Here is a 24,189-nt window from a genome sequence, read left to right as displayed (position 1 = left end):
AAGAATACAGGTTTAGGCCTATAAATACTCCTGGCTGGGATATTATAGCTTCCTTCATGAGAAACAGACATTTGTGCAAACACTGCATGACTCACGCATGCATACACACACACATGGATGCACACATAAAAATACATTCATTTATTTATCAGACAGATGTGTGCATTTGTGTAGTAGTGGGCTTGTAGAACAGTGTTTGTCATGTACCAATCCTTTAAAGGCAATTATGAAATGAATTGTGCTACATGGGCAGCCAGTCTTAATGCCTGTCTTTAGTTTCTTAAGTCAGTGGTTCCCAAAGTGGGGTCCGAGGACCCCCAGGGGTCATTGAGGGAGTTCCAGGGGGTCCCCAGCTAAATGATAGTTAGGAACCAAATGGGTCTGTAACTCTGAGGAACCAAATGGGTCTGTAACTCTGAGGAACCAAATGGACCCTAACGGGTCCATTTGGTTCCATTTGTACACTCTCAGAGTTAAATTAACATTGATTTTACAATATAAATTGGGGTCTCAGAGATAGAAATGCCATTAAATGGGGGTTCCGTAGCCTAAAAGCATGTAAAACCGGGGGGTCCTTGAAATTAAACTGGTTGAGAATCACTGCTAGAGCCGTAAAAATCTTCTCTCATGGGGGTCCCTGGCATGGTTATCTTAGTGTCAATTAGTGTCAATTTGGCACTTGACATGGAAAGGTTTGGGAACCACTGTCTTAAGTGGTAGCCTGGTTGAGTCAGCTGTTTCCAACAGATTACCGGGAGGAGGACTCACCGTAAAATGTCTTCTTTCACTATGTCAATGAGCTTGTTTCATTTCATCAAGTGACCTGAACATGACATCATGACAAAGAGTCCCAAATGCATCTCTAAAATTAGGCTGGGATATAGCGTCCTTGAGAAACAGACATGAAGTGCAAACACATAATTATAGCCTACAGAGGCACGCACACACGCACGCGCACACACACACACACACACACACACACACACACACACACACACACACACAGAGAAAATGCATTATTCTTTTTATGCCGACAGATAAATCATAAATCACTTTATTTATCAGACAAGTGTGCATTGGTCTAGTACCAGGGCTTAAGATAAATCATAGAATAGTGTTGACCTTTAAATGGTCTCAGGTGCAAAGCTGAGCCTAAACAAACACAATAAATAAATGCCAGCGTGACTCACAGAGAGATGTGACGCTGATGATGGCTTAGTTAGAGGCGAACCAACCACCTTGATGGATGATGGATCTGTCTGTGAGTGAGTGCCAGCTAGTATTCTGCTTGTTTTGCCTACACGGTACAGTATGTGAGTGTCACAGTGGTGTGTGTGTGTGTGTGTGTGCGTGTGCGTGTGCGTGTGCATGTGCGGGTGCGTGTGCGGGTGTGCGTGCGTGCGTGCGTGCGAGAGAGAGAGTGAGAGAGAGATAGTTTGTAGGATATAATGTTCTGTATATTTAGATTTCCCAAAACCTGTCATTTTGTAATGCTTTGTGAAGCATGGAAAATGGTTTATTTATATAGCGCCTTTATCCAAGGCGCTTTACATAGATTGTGCATTACATTCACCCACACATTCATCCACCGATGGGAGAGGAGACCATGCAAGGCACCAACCTGCACATCGGGAGCAATTAGGGGTTCAGAGTCTTGCTCAAGGACACTTCGACACTAACTCTGGGGGAGGCCGGGTTCAAACTGGGAACCTTGCGGTTCCCATACGGCCACTCTACCCCTGATCCACCGCCGCCCATGCATGTCAAGGAGCTGATAATACCACCCACACTGTACCCCCACCAATTTGCTCACTGGCAAAACAGATGCACAGAAAAGTTAACGGCACAGCGCCCTCGCCCACCCGGAGAACAAGTGCTCTTCTACACAGTGTGTGAGAATGCTGCTTATAAACTACAGCAAACCCTCCAACTCTAATAGTCCCCTCTGGTCTCTATACACACAAAGCTCAAGAAAGATGCATACTCAACCCCATGCAGGCCGTGCAGCTGCCTGGATCCTAGACTTTTTAAGTTGAATCAGCGCTAGGTGGTGGTGAGGATGGGCTCCCTGCTCCGCCGACCCTCAACACAGAAGTACCCCAACACTGCGAGCTGATCGAGCCCCCTCCTCTATTCGTATATCTATGACTGCATGGCCACGCACACACACCTCCAACCAACGCAGTGGTCAAGTTCACACGGATGACACAATTGTGATAGGCCTTGTTGTCACCGACAACGACGAGACAGCCTACGGGAGAGAAGTCGGTGCCGTGCCAGGAGAATGTCCCTAGCTGTCTCTCAACGTCGACGAGACAACGGAGCTCAATGTGGGCGACAGGAGGCCGAAAAGAGAGACCTCAACACCTCTTTCACTCAAGCCCAGACCAGCGCATCAGTCGATGTGAGGCCATTATCAGAGGCCCCCAGACGCCCCACTGCATGGCAAGTGGTTCTGCATCCACGGGCAGTATAGGCTCATAAAAAGCTACTTCCCTCAGGCAATCAGGTTTACGAAGGATTTACACTATACGAGGCCTGTTGTCTTTCTGCCTCCAACACACTCTCTTTCTCTCACGCACACGCACGCACGCACGCACTATGTAATTTTTAGTAATAGTTCACAAGACCACAGCAACTTCAAAACACCTAAAAGTGTGCTATGACTATGAGCAATGTAAATACTATTTAAATAAAATAAAATAATTATTCTATTTTCTCTCTCTCTCTCTCTCTCTCCGTCTCCTTGCCCCTTTCAGGGTCAGTGCGTCTGCAGGGCGGGCGATCGAAGTTGGACGGACGGGTGGAGGTCTATCTCGGGGGAGCGTGGGGGTCCGTGTGCAGTGACGGCTGGGGTGATGAAGACGCCACCGTGGTCTGCAGACAGCTGGGACAGGGGTGAGAGCGCACGCACACACACACACACACACACACACACACAGGACCTTATGTATACAGTACTTGATGTATGATGTGAACATCACAAAAACACAGTGACACGCATGGCCTATGTAAAAAAAACAGAATGGCACGCATGCACTCCGCCATGCTCTCTTTACTGTGGAGGATGTTTGAGTGACATTATTGAAGGCATGCATGCGCGGTCCACGCAGCAGCTACCTGCATTTTCAGAGCATGTTTTGACGGAATAATACTTTGCAGGTGAGGTAGTACATGCAGGCAAAGGTTATGTGCAGAACAACACAAAAAGCCCCCAGGGGCTTGTTTACATCGTGGCCCATTGTACTCATTCTTCAGTAGTACAGTACAGTACAGTGCAGTACAGTACAGTACGTCCGAGTTAACTCATTTAATCGCGATTAACTCACCGTTATGTTAATTGTGATTAATTATTTTAATCACGATTAATCACATATTTTAGCCTTTAGCCATTTAGTCCCCAAATGATTTTGGGAGGTCCGCCAGATGATTATCTTAAAGTGCAACATGTTTTCTCACTCAACAGTAAACAAACCAACATACAGTATAAGTGTAAATTGTACCGGGTTATCTGCACATTTCAGAAGTGGGGTTTTTCAGAATTGGGGTTTTTAATTGATTTCCAATAAATAAATCAACAGACTTTTGCATGAAGCCAGCATATTTTTACACTCCCATTAATAGTGGTATGAACAACTAAACAAAAATAACCTGCCAATGTACAACAGATAAAAACGGATGACTTATTTGCGATTGACTGCACACAAAAACTGCACACAAAGCTCTGTTATGATAACATTTGCTTATTCCTCTTTAATGTAAATGAAGCATGGTTCATTAGCAATTCATGTAGCACTTAAGTATTTTCTTTTCTGTTTCCTTTCCTTTTCTTTGAATTATTTTCGCTTCCTCTCTTCTCACAAACAGTCATTGTATGATGCTCTCGTGTGACCCTGGCATTCCAACCCCCATTCCCCAGGGGTATTTAAATAGCAGCGTGCAGCTATTTACCCCAACACACACGCAAGCACGCACGCACACACGCACGCACGCACGCAATTTTAATCTGTGACTGTGTGGCTGTCTGTCCTGTATCACTCACACAATATACAAACACACGTCGGTGCATGTGTGGTCTACTGCTCTTGACTATCATGATGAGCTCATGTTTGTCAGGAAGAATATTCTCTGGTGTGATATATATTTATGTGAAGAAGGGGTGTGGTCAGTACTAATTTCAGTAAAAAGTATAGGAGTATCGTTTACACGTTGAAATAGTGACATCAACATAGACATCAACACATGCATGCATGCCGACCGACCGACACGCACACACACACACACACACACACAGGAAAGGAAGGGGGGCCGGCCAGGATGTCGGAATTGTCAAGGGCAATGGAGGTGAGTTTCAAATAGGCATTTATTGACACTTATTGGCTGTGAAACCGCTGACCGCATTGACCCCAGGATGGTAGATTATTGACATATGGCTCTGGGCCTTTAGAATGCAAAAACAATTATAACCTTTCCTTCTTATAGTTATATACGCTATGAGTCCAGTTGTCAAGATGTCAGGTCTCTTGGAAACTGTTTGTGTTCGTATGTATTTTATGTAATTTCTCGTGAACATGATTCACGATCAAGGACCACACCACCAAATAAAGACGTTTACAGTAACAACATTTATTAATGAAAAGAAGAATGCATGAAATGATTAACGAAACAGATAATGAACAGAAACACATCCAGCTGGTCCTTTAAGCCGAGGTGGGTAGGTTTCGGGTAGCCTCGATACCCAGGCTTTCATTTCGTCTGCGGGAAAGATGAAAGCCTGGAAAAAGCCGTGGGCTGAACCAGTCTAAAAGTGGGAGTCAACCCTTCCGGGTGGGCGTCGCTCTAAATGATGTGACATAGCGCTGCACTAGGGGGGAGAGGAGGGGCCGGGGGTGACGGACAGATCGATGAGATCCAATCAGGGTGCGCGCTTTTCTGAGGCGCGACCCTCCCATCTAGGCCAGAAATGTCTCTGCTTAGGTCAGGCTAGGTTTCGGGTATCCGCCGTGCTCCTGCAGGGCACAACGAACCAGTGTTGTTTTCGTCGACTAAAACTATGAGGAAAAATGTTGGTTGACTACCTTTTTTCACGGACAAAAACTAAATAAAAACTAAGCCATGATGACTAAAACTATGACTAAATATACTGACAACTGACGTCAACAAATAAAAACTAGACTAAAATGTTAGGAAGGTAGGCCTACTAGTGGACAAGAGATCCAGTATAAGTCATTTTACACTTGGTTGCATGCTGAAAATAGTCGATCTACAAGCTCACAACGCGTCGCTCTGCGACACGTTTTAAGCTTGTAGATCGGCGGCATCAAGGCCCGCCAAAATTCATTTTAGTCGACTAAATCAACTGTAGATTTAGTCGACTGAAATCTTATGGTATTTAGTCGACTAAAACTAGATCAACACTAAAACATTCCAGGTGACTAAAATGTGACTGAGACTAGTTAAGAGACTATGAACTAAAATCAAAATGTGCTGCCAAAAACAACACTGCAACGAACGCCCCCTTTAGGGACCTGTAAAAAGGAGAGGTTAAAGAGAGTATAGGATAACAAGTAAGACGCGCAAACGCGGGAAGCGAACGCAGCTCGTAAATTGCTTTTTTAAAGTTTTCTACTGTGTGTGTGTGTGTGTGTGTGTGTGTGCGTGTGTGTGTGCGTGTGCTACAGCTGCGCCCTCTGGTGGCGGGCGGGTGGTGTCACAGCGGGACAGACAGACAGACAGACACACACACAGACATGATCTGCAGGGTCTCATAGTTAGTGCTCATTGCGTTCGCAATAATTAGGGGGGGGGGGGGGGGGGGGGGGTGTCATGAAAGAGAGAACAGAGGGAGAACCGTGGGTTGGATGGGCTCTTATATATATATATATAGACCTGATTGGAGGTTTGGTCCTGCTCCTGAACTTCAGCTATGAGCTCCATTTATGACGTGTGCCTGAGTTTTCCACCTATTGTTATTTTCATCACTTTTGAACACGAAGAAGCATGCAACAAATGTATAACAAACTATAAATCCATAGAATAACTATTAAATAGTAATAGTAATTAAATATATATATTTAATTACATCTAAGAAGAAGTCAAGTCATGTTCCTATAACCTTTCCCAGATTCTCAGGTCGTGCTCGCTCGTCCCCCCTGTCGCGCCTTAGCATGTCCACGCTCCACTGGAGGACAGTGGATTGCCGAGGTGAAGAGCCTGACCTGCTTCAGTGTCCCAAGACGTCCTGGAATGGAGGCGAGTGCCCTCTGGCTGCGGCCGTCACCTGCACCCAGCAGCAAGGTAAAGCCTGTCTTCTGCAGTCCTTATCTCCCCCTGACACTGTCACTGTCAGGCCACCCGTTTCCAATGCCAGCAATGCATCGAAAGGGACAAAATCAGGTTTAATCAGAGCATTGAATGCTCTCAGTAGACGCGTCTGCTGACCTACCAAGATCTCTGTGGGCTGCATTCTGTGCGGTTGATCACGGTTACGCGCGTTGTCAACTGACTACGTGGCTGATTAAAACCGATATGAGGTCAGGGGACTCATGTGGCTGGCCGTGTTAATCATGCATTACTATTATTGTCCATTACGTTTACATGAAATGGAAATCTCTCTTTGACATTCTGGCAAATGTGTATTCATGTATATAGCAGCATGAGTATATGCAGGGTGGAAGCTTATAGTCAAAATATGTATGTGTACAGTATGTCCATTGTGTTTTATCCTTTACACTCTTGATTTATATCACATTCGTTTCACATGGAATAAACGTTTGAACAATAACTTCATCAGCCTGTGTGTGTGTGTGTGTGTGTGTGTGTGTGTGTGTGTGTGTGTGTGTGTGTGTGTGTGTGTGTGTGTGTGCGACGTGCGTGCGCGTTATGGAGACACAGCAGTCACAGTGCTGCCTGTGCGGCTGCTGGGAGGAGGGTCCGTGTCAGAGGGCAGGGTGGAGGTGTTCCACGGGGGCCAGTGGGGGTCCGTCTGTGATGACCAGTGGGACGACAATGACGCAGAGGTGGTCTGCAGACAGCTGGGACTGAGGTGAGGGAATGCAGGGACATGCACGCACACACGGAAGCATGTACACGCACGCACACACACACACACACACTTTGATCTTCACTACATCAAGTAATGAACTCCCTCACAAGTCATGAATGACTTACAACAAAAAAGGAAGTGAGAAGCATGATGAAGAGATTTGGCTATAGAAGATAGATTAGTCGATGTGGGTGTCCTCCCTCTCTCTCTCTCTCTCTCTCTCTCTCTCCAGAGGAATGTGAAGTATTCTTTCCATTCGGAAACCTAGAGATAGTCGAGCAGTGAAGAACATCTGGGGGTCAGCCACTGAATCGGGGTTATTGTTCCTGGATGGGATTGTGCCACAAAGATATGCATGCTTAGCAAAATCGAACTCTTTGGAGACAATCCTGTGTGTGTGTGTGTGTGTGTGTGTGTGTGTGTGTGTGTGTGTGTGTGTGTGTGTGTGTGTGTGTGTGTGTGTGTGTGTGAGAGAGAGAGAGAGAGAGAGCAGGAAGGGCACACAGAGATGGAAAATATTTGGAATTGTGTTACCATATATTTGTCACATTAAATAATAAATCAAGTGACTTTACATTTGAACAAACAAATCAAGTGGAATGTCTAGAATGTATAGAGAAAGAAAACATTGCACTCGTTTGATACTAACTAACCGAGCTCTCGTGGTCTCCTGGCAGCGGTGTGGCCAGAGCGTGGCGTCAGGCCCGTTTCGGCGAGGGCTCCGGTCCGGTGTGGCTGGACGAGGTGCGTTGCACGGGAAACGAGCTCTCTTTGGAACAGTGTGCCAAGAACGCCTGGGGGGAGCATAACTGTCTTCACTCTGAGGACGCGGCCGTGTCCTGTACTCCACTCACAGGTAATACGTCTGAGAAATGCTACAGTTAGGGCATGTCTAGCCTCGGTCCCAGGCTCCCAGCCACTGTTGATTTCATCGACTAAAACCAAGACGAAAAATGTTCGTCGACTACTTTTTTTCCCTGACGAAAACTAAATGGAAACTAAATGAAAACTAAGCTATGATGACTAAAACTAAGACTAAATTTACTGACAATTTCATCAACAAATAAAAACTAGACTAAAATGTTAGGAAGGGTCATCAGTGCCCATACCCGAGGCGGGGTTGGCGAAAGGGCCCTTCTGTGTGGAGTTTGCATGTTCTCCCAGTGTCCCCTAGGGTAGGTACCCTCACAAAAAACATGCAGTAATCCTGGTCGAGAAACTGGCCAGCCGGTGCGCCTGATGGAGGGGAAAATAACTGTTTGGAATAACATGTTCCTTCCACGCGCTACGTCCAACCAGGGAAACTCCCCCCCCCCCGTCAGGTGTAAAGGAGCAACTTGGACACTCATGCATGAAGGAAGCATGAGTTCAAGTCTGTTGCTCTCCCCAGGTTGGCGGAGGATGTGTAGAGCCCAGGATCACATTAGATAATTGACACAGGCGTGAAAAATGGGTTACAAAATTGTGGGATACCCTTTTTGGTAACACTTTATATGAAGGTAGTCTTTATAATGCATTATAGCGCATTTATAATGCATTATAATGTGCTTATATGGCATTATAACACTCCTTATAAATGTTTATAATCATTTATAACAACTTATAACCACATATAACATTATAAGTGCTGGTCATAATGCATGATTATACTCAGTGGAACAGCACATTATAACTATTATAATGTAGTTATAAAGGCATATATATATACATATATATTAGGGCTGTCACGATTCGCCTAGTCCACGATTCAATAAAATTTTCGATTTGAAGCTCACGATTCGATTCGATGTTCAATTCGCTATCACGATTCGCCTAGTTCACGATTCAATTAAATTTTCGATTTGAAGCTCACGATTTGCTTCGATTTTTTCAATCTATTTTTTTCAGCATTGAGGGCTATATACTTATAATTTAGGCCAATATCTTGGTTTGTAAAGAAAAACACTTGTTTCCCAATAAGTCACTTTTATTTTCTATAAATAACAAATCAGAATGAGAATAATAAAAGGTTTAACAACTTTGGGTTTTATGCCCTAACATTTTTTTTAAATGTTTCTTTAAGACGAGATGACTTGTAACATTCTTGTTAAGCTTTAAGTAAGTAAAATAAAGGGGAAATTTTTTCTACTTTGTAGAATGTTCACATTGTTTGAACAGGTAAGACTATGAGAGCTCTAACAAACAAGAAGTGTGAATACTAGTTAGTGCAATTTGATCTGCATGGCTCAGCCCTTCAGTGATTTGTGCCCTCACTTTATCATACATGCCAAGCAACACACGTGTGGTCATATGCGACCTGCATGGCATTTTGTAACGTGGTTCTGCAACTCTCATTAAATATTGAAAGCCAGCGTTTTCCACCATTGAAAGTGGTCGCATGTCTGCAGCTATGCAGACCGCAACTCTGTGCGTTAATTGTTTAGCACGGGGCGAATTAGCTGAGAGCTTTTCTCTATAAGAATCTAGAATAGTTGGCTGTGTTGTTGTCTTTGTACCATCTTTGGACAGATCGATTTCTTTGTGATGTCTGCTAAGATGCTGGCCCATATTTGACGTGTTGCCTTTGGGATACGGCACTCGTTTGGAGCATAAACGACAAACTGAAGCCGTTTTGTCAACGATGCGTCGTGTGCCATCATAACTCACTGGGAAGCCAAAATATTTCCACACTTCTTTCCGTGTATCATCGTCGTCGCTGTCTACAACAGCACTGGCCATGGTGAAACACAACAGCGGTCCCGTTCTCTCACTTCTGTCAACTCCTCTCTCCCTCTCTCTGTGTGTGTGTGTGTGTGTGTATGTGACTGACTGTGTGTGTGTGTGTGTGTGTGGCACGGCTCCGATACAGCTGGCTTTTCGTCTCTTTTTTTTCTCCCGCAGCGGAAGCATGCATGCGCGGAATGGCCCGGCCGCTCGCGGAAGTAAAAACATAAAACATCGCGAGACGGTGCGTCATTTCGATACACTGAATCGAACGTCAATTTCGATTCAATTTCGATTCGTATCGAGAATCGTGACAGCCTTAAAATATATATACATATATATATATATATATATATATATATATATATCTAAAACCAAAAATTTGCTGCCAAAAACAACACTGGTCCCAGCCTTACTCATCTGCAAAGAGAAAAGCCGGGTCACAACCTAAGGCAGAGACGCTATCGGTGGAAGTGTTGGTCAGGAACATCCGTCAGATGTATATCCGCCGGATAGGATATTTTACCGACCAATCACAACACTCATTCACAGAGAATGTAAACTGATTTGTAAAGCATCAACGTCATTTCCTTGAGCGGTACTTCCACCAAAACCCCACAACGTCCGTCCCAAAAAGATGAAAGGTCTTGCCCAGCGTTGGGCTTGTCAGTATGACAATATTTACCGTTCATGTCATAGGCTACCATTGTGGTCATATCCTGGGATTTATTTTAACCCATTTAGGCCTGACGTTGAAAAATAAAATGTCTTCTAAATCCTGACAGTTTTCTGTCAGGATTTGAGAGGGCGCCAAGTCCACAGGTTCATGTACTTTTTATTTGCATTTAGATCGCCTCATACAAGAACTGTGATTGAAAAATAAGCAAATCATCCTGGCCGTTTCACTCGTATGATGTGAAGAATTAACTGACTGAGAAAACGCTAATGTTACTGCCGCTGAATTAGTTACATTTTCGCTAGAAACAGACTGTATCCAATATGAGTGAATGACTGTCGTAAACGATACAGAGACACCTCCCTGTCAATATCGCAGAGACAGTTTGTTTATTTTTGGACCACAATTCTTATACGAGACGATTTTAAGATGATATGGAAGATATTCTCCATAGAGGAAAAACTTCCATGAACCAGGGGATGAGCGAGTGACGTCAGGACTTCGGAGCTCTATTGGGAGTGTGTAGACATTGGCGTACAACTCCGTATGAATCCGGTTTCTCTTTCTCTCCTCAGACGGTGCCCTGAGGTTAACGGGAGGCGCAGGCAGCCACGAGGGCCGCTTGGAGGTTTTCTACCGCGGGCAGTGGGGGACCGTGTGTGACCACGACTGGTCCGACTCCAACACGCAGGTGGTTTGCCGACAACTTGGATACCGGTAATGGCACAAAGTCATTCATTCACACAGCCACAATTAAGCGTCCACACATTGTAGGCTCTCAAACACAGAGCCATAGATTTGACTGTTATTGGACGGCGGTTTTAGGGGAGAATGGTGCTAAACTGATCAAAGGGTCGCTATAGCCCCTCCTATATGCCCAGCTGCATGTGTTTATGTGAATCATAGCGATGATTTGATTGGCTTCAGCAAAGTACATATTGAGGATAAAAACCAGTGAGGACGCAAATTGCCATTGGCCCGAATGTGATGATGCATGACTAGTGATGGGAGATTAATCCGCAAAAACAGCAGTATTCTAGTTGTTTTTAGATTAATAGTGCCGACATAATTAATTTGTGATGACGGCATTAGCAGGTTTTAGCCCAATGAGTGTTTTCTTTGCAATACTAATGCCTGGAATGGATTCAGCATCATGAAAACCCCCTAGTTTGACACATCACATGCTACATAAAGCATGATGACATTTTGAATATTTTGCCTTCTATAGGTTGTCATTGGTACAGTATGGTCACATATGCCAATTGTGAAAATTGCCCAACATATGCTGTATGCTGTGTACTCAACATGTCCGGGTTCACAATGGGGCTGGCTACTAGACTAAATTATGACAAGATCTGACAAAGTCTGCCCATTATTCCAGGTCAGGTAGACGTGTTCGTCCCGAGGCGTCCGACATGACGCCGGTCCCTCGGTTGGGCCAGGGCTCGACGGGGCCCATCCCGCCGGTCCCTCGGTTGGGCCAGGGCTCGACGGGGCCCATCCTGCTGGACGATGTGCGCTGTACGGGGAAGGAACCCGGCCTGCTGCTGTGCACCAGGAGCGACCGGCTCCGCCACGACTGCACGCACCAGGAAGACGTGAGCGTCGCGTGCAGCCCAGAGCGAGCGGGACAGCAACTTCCCAGCAGTAAGACAACGATAACATCTGACCAACCCTTTTATTTATTTCCTACCCTAGAAGTAGAGAGAGATTAGATGCCAGGCAGGCTCTCACCTTTTGTCTATGGTTTCGTGTGTATATCTCTATGGCGGGCAGGTTGTTATAGCAACGTCCCAGGAAATGTGCTGTGCCACATGTCGGGGTTGGAAGAACTGCGAAAGCGCGCACGCACGCACGCACGCACGCACGCACGCACGCACGCACGCACGCACGCACGCACGCACACACACACACACACACACACACACACACACACACACACACACACACACACACACACACACACACACACACACACACACACACACACACACACACACACACACACACACACACACACACACACACACACACACACACACACACACACACACACACACACACACACACACACACACACACACACACACACACACACACACACACACACACACACACACACACACACACACACACACACACACACACACACACACACACACACACACACACACACACACACACACACACACACACACACTCTCCGCCACAGACCTTAGTGTGCCAGGAATGCTGATGAAACAGTCACAGCGAGAGACTCCCCAAACCCCGACTCAGTAGAAATCCTCAGTGTTCATTTAAGTCCGAGAGAGCGTAAAGATATTGGCCCCCGGAACTTGGGACTGGGGATTTTATGGCGTGCCATAACAAGGAGACCACAGGATTCCTTCAGCCCACACAGCACACATGGCCCCAAGGAAGGAACCAGACAAAAGAGGAAATGAGGAAGCAGTTGATTTCATGTTCTTTCAGAATAGACATGGCATGAGGAAGGGCAGTGTTAGCAATCAATCCACCATCTGAAAAGAAATGTGACCTGCTGGAACAAACCAGAGCCCCGATCACCGCAAGGGAAACGATCCCTGTGAGGCAAATGAAGCTTGAATTGTATTTAATTTCCTTTGGCTTCCAAACCCGGCCATCCTTATTTTGTACATTGTGCATGCACGGGGCTTAAAGTTCTCAGTCCTGGGGACGGATTTCAGTCCTGAGGATTTCATGGGGGTCATACATTTTAATGAGATCAGTGCAGATGTGCAAAAAATGTCAGTCTTGGGATTTGTTTTGGCTTTAAGCCCTGTGCATATATTACAGGAGAAAAATACATAGTCTTTTAAATTAAAAAAGTATAATAATAAATAATTGTAATAATAATAATAATAATGGTAATAATAATAATAGTAATAATTCCAAATTATCAAAAATAGCTCATCTATAAACTTTTGTCAGCTTGTAGATTGGCTATTTTCCATATTTGATATACTGTCGTCGACAACGTATATACAGCGCTCAAGTGTTTAAGCCATGCAAGCTTTAATAGGCCCAGCTGCCAGGCGGCAGCTTATCCTGCCTCGACTACATAACATGGCAGTCTGTAGAATCCTGATGATTTAACCTGTCTGTGGCGGCAGCAGCAATAAGCCTCACTAGTGCCGGCACTCACTCTCTCTCCCTCTCTCTCTCTCCCTCCCTCCCTCGAGGCCCACTCAGCTCACCTACATCAGTTTAGAAAATCCCAGGAACTTGGCATCATGCCACGCCGCTACACTGCAGAACAAAGGATCCGTTTTATGGAGAAGTGCGCCTCCTTAACTCTTCCTAATGAGAGACACAGAGAGACCTGTTAGCGCTTTAGATCTGCTCTCCGACAGACAGACATGCATTGGAGGGAAGGGATGGATGGGTATAGTAGCACTATTAAATCAGGCCCAAAGTCTACAACCCTCCAGACAGCTTTATAGTGTGCCATGAGACTATACTGGACAGCGTTCCAAGGAATAGTTGATAGTGGGTCCGCGGTGCTCGTAACCCTCAGGTGTCGTTTTGTTTTTTATTGTCATTTTGTATTGCCCTAATGTACAGATGGATAGTTAGACCTTTATTGATCCAGGGTTGGGGGGATTCAGTTGTCATAGCAACGTCACAGTATAAGGATGAAACGAAGATACAGGTAATTGGTGGGAGAAAAGTGACATACTGTAGTAACATAAAATAATAGTTCTCTTTGCTTTCTGTTCCTGGGTCAGTCTTCTTGCTCAGATACTTTTGATTTACTCAGCACTGTTGGTTTCGTTGAGTCAAAGTTAGTTTTTTTGTTTTGTTCTGAAACTCTTGCTATTTCTTTTAAATAGTGCATGCAAATACTAAGCTTTGCTTGGATTTTCTTGCTTGACAATGTGTCACTACGTTTTGTTTATTAAAAAATGAGATATGTTAAAAAAGCGTAGGCAATAAAAGCTCCGTCTTCAGCCTATATGTTTACCCGATACCCGAAAAAACCCGATAACAAGCTCATTGAGTACCCGTTATCAATAAGCTTTGGGCTTATCAAGCCTGTTATCGAGCATAGCGGCCCATGACGTCATGTTTAAACAATGAAGACAAGAGGCGATCGAGAAATATATGTAATCATCCATGCTGGCACAAACATGTCGGTCTAAAAGCGTATACAAAAAAAGTGTATTGATACCTGCCAACCAGCACTGTCCGGGTAAACAAAATTACGCCATATTAACCAGTTAACGGTTTCTTTAATATTATTTTATTGGTAAAAAAGTCAATTGCCTTCCGTCTAAGTACTAAGGCCCTAATAAAATATACTGGTTCTGTTCAGAATCTATTGTCGTCTCCCGTCTTTCCACAAAATAATAGAAAATTATTACCATTCTATCGCCAATAAAAACAGCATATAAATAGACTTAAACCCATTCAGGACGGGAATCCCTTTTGGTGTTTTAAGCATTATGTTATACAGATCTACAAGCTCATGAGCTTGTAGATCTGCTCTTTTTTTTTTACGTGAAAATGTAAGTCTTTGAATATATATTCTTTCAGAGCTAATGTTTTTTAACTCAAATCTTTGCTTCCGGGGGGTCCCTGGAACAACATATTTTCAGATGGGGGTCCGCAGTCAAATACAGATAATTCTGGGGGTCCTTGACATGAAAAAGGTTGAGCACCGCTGACATAGAAACATAGCTTTTACAGAAAACCGTTTAGAAGCCTTTTAAAAAAATCGGCCTCAGGTCTAAATGGGTTAAAGACCTATGAACTGATCTAGGAATAGATAGGACTGATATAAGTCTATCACCAGTAATATGTGCATATTGTAGGAATATGCACAGATAATAACACCCTATTGGTGGTGAAAAATATTAGCAGCAGATGTGTCAGATTGTGCATAATGCGCATAATAAAATGATGTCAGAGCGGGACCTGTGTGGGATAGATTGCTCCAGTGCAGGTTGTCCAAAGTTTATGGTTTTCATCCCCGATAATAAATTCATGTGTTTTTTTTGGTGTTGAAAGAGTCAAGAGACATTTTCCACTTTGCCAACATCCCACACTGAAATAGCTGTTTGATTAAATGAGTTGAGGTCTGCTTGGCAAGCTATGAGAGCAAAGTATATGGAGTTTGTCCGTGTCCGTGCGTGCGTGCATGAGTGCGTGCGTGCCCTCTGTAAGCATACCACCAGCAAATTGGTTTATCTGCTCTTGGAAAAGCAGATAAGCTAGCCAATGCTTTGACATTTCCCTCTCTCTCCCTCATGAACACACACACACACACACACACACACACACACACACACACACACACACACACACACACACACACACACACACACACACACACACACACACACACACACACACACACACACACACAGTTCTCTCTCTGTTTGCTAACAATTCAGTGTGTGCGTGCGAGAGGCCATAACATCGGGGAGGTGTGACGTCTGTGTGTGTCACACCTCCTGTACTATTCTCTTTTAAAACCAGAGACTATAGTGTTTGTGTTTCCGCGCTGTTAAACGTTCCCACCTTTCTTTCAAGCAACTATAAAGCCACTATTGGTCGGGGTGGTGTTGCAGTCTATTGTTTGATATACACTCGCGCCGCGTCGTCTCTTCTTGTTAATACAAATACTCAATCACTCACGGAGATCCGAAAGTTGCGTCACAACAAATCACATTTATTTCTCCGTCACATAAACTTAAACTTAAGGTATTCTAATAAAACAAAAAGACCCTGCATAACTTAAGGTATTCTAATAAAACAAAAAGACCCTGCATAACCATGAGCGTGGTCAACAAACTGTGACTGCTTCCACGTTTGTGTCACATTCTATCTCCCAGCAGGGAGTCACCTGTCTGTCATCGGGTGCCCTGCACGGCTGCACCTACAAATCATTTCTCAAAGGGGAGGCTAAACCTCCATTCAACCCATCAAATTCTTAGCATAATTAAATAATCAAGAAAATATACATAAAGCAGGCAGTAATAGAATAAATGCAAATACTCATGAATAGAAACTGGCTCTAACATCACCTCTGGCTTTCTCTGTGTCTCCCGTCGTGTTACACTCCACTGTTGACTCGCATCAATAATCAATAAACTCAAAGGAAAAGAGCGGCGCTGTTTTTCCTTTATTTCTTGACGATGGGATCTCAGATTTCCCGTGTCAGGGACGTGCCGAGGGGATACAGAGGGCAGGGGGATGAGAGGGCACTTTTGGAAGAAAATAGGCTCTCAACACGCCACTCTGCGACACGTTGAGAGCTTGTAGATCTGCTATTTTCCCGGGGCACGACCTGCACTCGTTGGCTGCTAGAGATGCGATGACATGGATTTCTAAACAAATTCTTTCAACGCAAAATGCTGCGTTCAAGATCTGGAGAGTTCAGAAAAAAGCAAGTCTCGAAAGGAGAGGAGGGGCATTTGCATTTCTTTCACCATGTAGTAAATGCTGTATTCATGGTCTGGAGAGGAGACTTTTACCCAGGCTTTACATGTTGTTGTTGCATACATACATACGCAGCCAGACACAAACCGACATGCAAAGAAATACACACGCGCGTGCACACACACACACACACACACACACAAACGATCTGACAGGCTATGACGAGTTACATACAGGTCAAAGGTGTTCGGGTTTCATGCAAAGGAAGTAACTCAAACACCTGCCTCTTCCCATACACATAATCAGGCAGCTCACCAGCTCAGTGCACATGCCTGACTGAGGCCTGCCTGCGTGTCTGCGTGAGTGCATGCATTGGGGGGGGGGGGGCTGTTCAGGAAGTGAAACACTTAAGGCTCATACATAGTCTGGATTTTCGGTGGTGAGGTGACCACCGAACTACAACATGACGTCACGAGCCGCGGTGAAGAGCAAACCACCGCTCCAGCCCTTCTCTCTGTTTTTACTCACCACCGCTCCACGTTATTTCAGCTCCGGTGGTCAGCTCACCACCGGAGCGGTGGTCACCTCACCACCGAAAATCCAGACTATGAATAGGCCTTGAATCTCCTGTTGATATGAAAAGATCATTAATCGTCTCTCTCTCTCTCTGAAAAGTTATGCATCCCGAGATGGCTCATAACATCATCCGGCGTTATGATAAAGATCCATCAACATTGGTTTCTGCTTACAGGCAGGCACCCCCAGACACAGAAACCTCTCTCATCTTGCTGAACGCTAATGAGTTTTCCATGTGTTTACACACACCAAGGATTCATTTTCTCTCCTATACTGCCGTCTGTCAATCATAGTCTTTATTTCCCTGTGTCTGCTTGTCAAGCCTCAGAGAAGCTAGAGGGGAGTTCTATATTGTCAAGCCTCAGAGAAGCTAGAGGGGAGTTCTATATTGTCAAGCCTCAGAGAAGCTAGAGGGGAGTTCTATATTGTCAAGCCTCAGAGAAGCTAGAGGGGAGTTCTATATTGTTGGTCAATGTTTTTCATGATAGCGATGTACAGTACAGGTCCCGCCCGTGGCTGTGCCCCCTCTTCACACCCATTGGTTGCCGTTTCGTGGTTGGACAAAAATGAACATTTTTACATTCATTTGTTTCTTAGACCTTTAATTGCAAATGGTCAGTTTTACTTTAGCGTTCCTTTTTGGTGTGTGCCAATAAAGAAATGGAAATGTGAGTACTTTGTCCCCAGCTTGTTTAAGTTTTTGGATGTGCTACCTTGTTGGATTTTTTTATTTTTAATTCCTATTTTTTTGAGTTTTACTTTCGTGTCAGTGATCTTGTCAGAGTAGGCGTCTTTGTGTTTTAGATGCTGTAGTGTAGTAGTGTAAATTGATGCGTGCGTGAGTGCGTGCGTGCATGCGTGCGTGCGAGAGAATGCACAAATATTGTTATGCACAACGAAAATGCCAGTATGTGAAAGACGATGGCCTCTTCACTGAAACAGAATAGAATGCATAATTTGCATAATGCTTGCAAATTAAGTAAATAGGCTACATTAATATTATTATAAATCATGGAGAAATTATTTGTTTGTATTTTGTGCACAATTTGGGATTTACTGACTACTACAGACACAAATCAGCAGTATGATTCTGAACAGATTGACCCCCAGTCAAAATGGAGCGTGAAATGGTACCAAAATCTCGTCCAACGACAATGAAATATTCTACGTTTCGGGTCTGAGAGGATACATTAAATGTCATCAAATGGTGGTTCCGTGGCTCAAATACCCAATACATAATGGGGCATGATTACAGGTTGAAAACCACTGTAGTAGATTGTTCGAGATTCAAGACCGGCCTGGATTTTAACACAGGTCTGATCTGCCCTGCGTGGGAACCCAAACATGGGTCCCCAGGCCAAGGGGAATCCTCCCTGCATGGCTGAGGGAGATGTTTGGCTTCTGGCCTCCAAGCAGCTAGACCAGGGGTGGGCAACTTTGACCATGGAGAGGGCCACTATATTTCTACACTCACTCCAGAGGGCAACATTGCATATACTGTCTTAGCAAAAATAGCCGATCTATAAGCTCAAAACATGACACGTTTTGAGCTTGTAGATCAGCTATTTTTCTATGTTTGAATTGAAATCCTGTTTATTTTTTTATTTTTATTGAATTGGAATCCTGAAAAGTAACCTTTGTATTTCATTTAAAATGCATTTAGTTATTAGTTATGTTAAATGTATTAACTAAATACAAATACATTGGACATAAAAAAGTAATTTAAGCGGGGCATGTTTTCATGTTTGGAATTCTGCTTCATGATCACAATGCAATGTATAATTCAGTCAATTCCAACTGTAAATAATCCCCTCTGTCTCGGATAGGATAGGACCCTAGCTATAATGAGGTCGTCCGACATTTCCAAGATCAAGTTTTGATCCCCATGCATGATTTATCGGGCAAGCCCAACGGCTAAGTGAAGGCATAAATAACTTAAAATAAATTTTATCAGCGTATATATTTTTTTAAATAAAATAACTTAATGTGTTGTGTGTGCGTTCCCCAGGTGTGCCAGTGAGGCTGGTGGGAGGAGAGAGCTCCAGAGAGGGCAGGGTGGAGATCTACTTGTCTGGTCAGTGGGGGACAGTGTGTGACGACGGCTGGACAGACCGCGATGCCGAGGTGGTGTGTCGACAGCTGGGTTACAGGTGTGTGTGTGTGTGTGTGGGGTGGGGGTGGGGTGTCACTGTGTATTATTCCCATTGAGACCTGGAACACATCTGTGTCGCCTTAACCGCTTTAACCATTATTTTACACTTTAGCTGTTGAAAAATAGCAGATCTTCAAGCTCATAGCATGACACCGAGTGCCCCCACTACGAGCTTGTAGATCTGTTGTTTTTGAAAAATTGTGAAAATGTGGCACAAATCTTTTGAATATTTATTCTTTCAGTGCGAACATCTTTAACTCAAATCTTTGCTTCTGGGGGAGGTCCCTGGAACAACATATTTTCAGATGGGGGTCGACGGCCAATTTTTGAGGGCCCTTGACATTAAAATGTTTGAGAAACATGAGGTTTTTCAGAAAACAGTCATGATTTAATAGACATTTGTAGAATGGTCCTCGGGTCTAAATGGGTTAAGACGTTAGACTCCCAGTGAGTGAATCCAGATTGCCTACTCTGTTTATCCACTCACTTCTGACCTCTCCATCACTCGTTGGCTCACGTATTCCTGTTCTAGTTATCACTCCTTCCCCTCACACCACCGCTCCATGCCTCAGTTTACAGCACACTTTCACCACGTATAGACCAACGATAGATCTCCCCTGCAACGCAGCGCGTCACACTATACTGTATATGTATGCATTACGTTCACATTCTGTGTAGAATATTCCCATAACAGTGTCATTTAAAGATTACATTTTGGATGAAAAATGACTCACCCCCCCCGTGTGTGTGTGTGTGTGTGTGCTTTCAATTATTTACAACTGGAAGCTTGTGCGCCTGCACTGTGCTCACGTGAATATGTTTTATCTGTGAATATTGTGCGTCTGTGTCACGTGTCTCACACACACACACACACACACACACACACACACACACACACACACACACACACACACACACACACACACACACACACACACACACACACACACACACACACACACACACACACACACACACACACACACACACACACACACACACACACACACATTTACGGCAGTTCCGTGACCGGCGAGCAAAGGTCAGTTTCTCAATGGATTTGTCATCTAGAAGGGTTATTAAACACATTGAGCCCACATGTAAATCGCGAAAAATGCAGGGAAAAGTCATGAGAACCCACATCCCACATCCATTCCAAGCATTAGCCATAGCAGTCATCACAAATGTGATGAGGTCAGCACATTTGAGCACATTTGGGCAAGTGGCTATGGCCGTTTTTGTGCTAAACTAATGCTTGGAATGGATTCAGAATCATGAAAACCCCCTAGTTCGACATGTCAGACGCTACTTAAAGCAGAATGAATGTTAGGTAAGTTTGCCTTATTGTGCCCTAACAGGTTTTGGATGGTGGCCATATGGATTTGAGGCTCTCATGAATTTTACCCACATTTCTGCGATTTCCATGGGGGCTCAATTCATCTGTGTCCTTCTACAATAGCAGAGGCTCTTACTGCAAGTCCATTATTGTCACATCAGAAGCTTATACAGTTTGAAAGACTGGGTGGAATTATCTTCCGTAAAAGCTCTGGCTATTTGCAGTTTGGAAATGTAGTCAAATAACAGAGAAAGAAAAACTTATATGGTTGTATAAACCTTGTATCTTGTTGTATCTAGTAAAATAAGAGCTAAGTCACAAACAAGACCTTGTGACTAACTACAGTACATTGGAGGGTTGGCAGTCTCCACCCAACAGCAGCAAAAGGTGTGTGCATAAAGAAATGCAGGCAGACATCATCAGAGAGACAACACTTGGCAGCAGATAAGAAACATTCATAAAATTTGATGGTTGACAAATGTCTGTTGTCATTTGCTACTCAGCCAACACAATCAAACCCTAACAAAAGGAAATTCCGCAAATTAATGCGTGTTCTTTATCCCATTCTGGACGGGAATCCCTTTTGGTGTTTTAAGCATTATGTTATACTTTAGCAATTGAAAAATAAGCAGATCAAGCTTGTAGATCTGCAATTTTTTTTTAAATCGTGAATGTGGTGCAAATCTTTGAATATACTGTATATTCTTTCAGAGCGAACGTTTGTAACTCAAATCTTTGCGTCTGGGGCGGGAGTTCCTGGAACATCATATTTTCAGATGGGGTTCGGCGGCCATAGTACCATACATTTGTGGTACTTGGCTGACATAGAAACACGGGGTTTTTCAGGAAACTGTCAACTGATTTAGAAGACATTTTGTAGAATCGTCCTCAGGTCTAAATGTGTTAACGAACGCTTCTGTTTCTCCCATTATATCCTCCCTTATAAAACAAAAAACATGTGAATAGCAGCGCATGCTATATGGAAAACGATTTGATTTGTTCCTCTTTCACTCCCTTCCATCAAGCGTAAATTCATCGCTCACCCATCATTCCCTCTCGCTGAAACGTACGGTACATCTAGACTACGGATAAAAGCCACATCTGGAGTGCATAAGTGTGTGTGTGTGTGTGTGTGTGTGTGTGTGTGTGTGTGTGTGTGTGTGTGTGTGTGTGTGTGTGTGTGTGTGTGTGTGTGTGTGTGCATGCGTGATATAGAGCATGTCAGAGGCGTGTGAAAGTCATGTTAGGGTCATCGCTATGATGGACTGGGTGTGGTTAAAGACTATTACATAGGAGGGTGAAAGGTTAACGTGGTGGTGGTAATGGAATATGAACGTAACAATGACACAAATATACACGTATGCAAACATGCACAACACGCACGCACGCACGCATGCACACGCACACACGAACATCCACTCACATCATGCATAAGATGCAAAGCCTGGCAGATAGACAAGTACACATTAACTATGTAACTGGATCTCTATAGATCTCGAGTTCTTTGATGTTCCTTAATTACTATAGACGAATAACAGTTTAAGTCCATGCTAATTATCCATAATGTATAAATGATGGCTAAGGGTTCAGGTCTTTTCGTGGAGGGGTCAGAATAAAATGTGGACTTTAAACTGTTATTCGTCTATAGTACTATTGACTTTGAATATTTTATTGACCGTTTCGAATAAGGTACAGCAGTACGTAAGAAGAAAATAATGATAATAATCCAAATGGATCATCACAAAAACAGCCAAAGGCTTTGTTTTCATTGTGATCCATCAACATTCAAGTGCTTTGGCTGCAACAGTCTAACGCACGTCAAGAGACTAATTCGCTAGCAGTGTAAACATTAGAGCACTGAACTGTCCTCCTATGACCTACTTCTGTCTGCAGGAGAGGCTAAACAATGGGCCCATTATTGTGTGACTCACACCGTTGAAGAAGTTGAACATTAAAAATAAATGCCCCCCCTACTGAAATCCAGGAATGTTGTTCTGCCTGACAAAGCCAAAACGGTGTATAGTTCTTCTTCTCCATCTGTGGAGGACAGAGCTAGGTGTGGACTGGACTGATTCTTCAAGACGTTTAGCGGTAGCCATTCAAAAGGGGGAACCCCTTTTGGTGTTTTAAGCATTATGTTATACTTTAGCTATTGAAAAATAGCAGATCTACGAGTGCCGCGCTGCGAGCTTGTAGATCTGCTATTTTTGAAAATTCCCGTGAAAATGTGGCGCAAATCTTTGAATATATGTGAAGAGTCTGCCTGTGCTATAAACTCATTTTGGGGGAAAAAAATTAAAACAACGTTTTTCTCCTCTGGTGAAAAGCTGGAATTTGCGTGATGGCAGTCTCTCAGTCAACATATTTTCAGACGGCCGTTCCTCGGCCAAATACATACAGTGTATAGTTTTTGGGGGTCCATGACATGAAATAGTTTGAGAACCACTGATATAGAAACGTAGGTTTTTCAAAATACTGTCAGGATTTAGAATCGTCCTCAGTCCTAAATGGGTTAAGCTCATTAGCCACCTGGCGTCCCTAGTTTTGGTATTTCATTACAGAACTTTATTTTATTTTATTTTTTTAATGCCAAAAGATTTTATTTATCAAAAGTGTATAATTATCAGCAAAGATAGCAGATCCACAAGCTCACGTGTTGCACTGTCTCACGGCTTGTAGATCAGTCTATTATCTTAATTAGACAAACTATTTATTAATAGGCAACTAATTATTATTAGAGTAAATCGAATATATTGATAATTAGTAGTGTATGTCACACCTTCCACTAAATGCTCGGCTGTATTTAAGAGCCCTTTTTCGATTGCATAAAAATGACGACGAAAAAAGTACGACCATATATAGATCCAATCGTTCACGATCACATTCGTAGCCCATTTCCAATGCCATTCCATTCAAATGCACAGAGACGTTCGGAGGTATAGACCGATTCCGTAGCTGGTCTCATGGTCGCAGCCTACGTATTTCCTGTAGACGGAATCGACGTAGCTGCGGGGATAAAACCCTCACCAGGCGCACGTCTTCCACTACAGTGAACGGCAGAGTGACTGATGTTAGTTTGCCTCAAACTTTACTCCTTTACCTGCTTTTTTACTAACACTAACATTACAAAGATGCCCAGAACATCGAGATGAACCTGTGTAGTTTATGGCTGCTCCAACAGTAGTGGTAACATAAAAAATAAAGTAAAACGGAATGTCTAATATCCACCGCGGTGGCTGAGACCAGAGCCATTGAGTAATGGTTGAGACGAAGCAGTGAAAGATACATAACGCCAGTGT

General features: G+C 43.8%; 1 protein-coding gene across 1 annotated transcript in view; it reads left to right on the top strand.

Annotated features, from left to right (window-relative positions):
• prss12 (serine protease 12) overlaps positions 1 to 24,189 on the top strand; it is a gene marked incomplete at its 5' end in the record, with an annotated part of 45,273 nt that overhangs the window by 834 nt on the left and 20,250 nt on the right. Inside the window, 7 exons of the mRNA XM_083765078.1 lie at positions 2,760 to 2,898; positions 6,125 to 6,297; positions 6,895 to 7,045; positions 7,723 to 7,901; positions 11,000 to 11,141; positions 11,806 to 12,071; positions 19,411 to 19,552. Coding sequence (XP_083621204.1) covers positions 2,760 to 2,898; positions 6,125 to 6,297; positions 6,895 to 7,045; positions 7,723 to 7,901; positions 11,000 to 11,141; positions 11,806 to 12,071; positions 19,411 to 19,552 — 1,192 coding nt within the window. The remainder of the gene's footprint in view (positions 1 to 2,759; positions 2,899 to 6,124; positions 6,298 to 6,894; positions 7,046 to 7,722; positions 7,902 to 10,999; positions 11,142 to 11,805; positions 12,072 to 19,410; positions 19,553 to 24,189) is intronic.

Source organism: Protomyctophum parallelum, assembly GCF_964188405.1.
Source record: "Protomyctophum parallelum genome assembly, chromosome: 5".
Taxonomy (NCBI): Eukaryota; Metazoa; Chordata; class Actinopteri; order Myctophiformes; family Myctophidae; genus Protomyctophum; species Protomyctophum parallelum.
The sequence above is the reverse complement of the archived record's forward strand: the minus strand, read 5'-3'. Positions and strand labels throughout refer to the sequence as shown.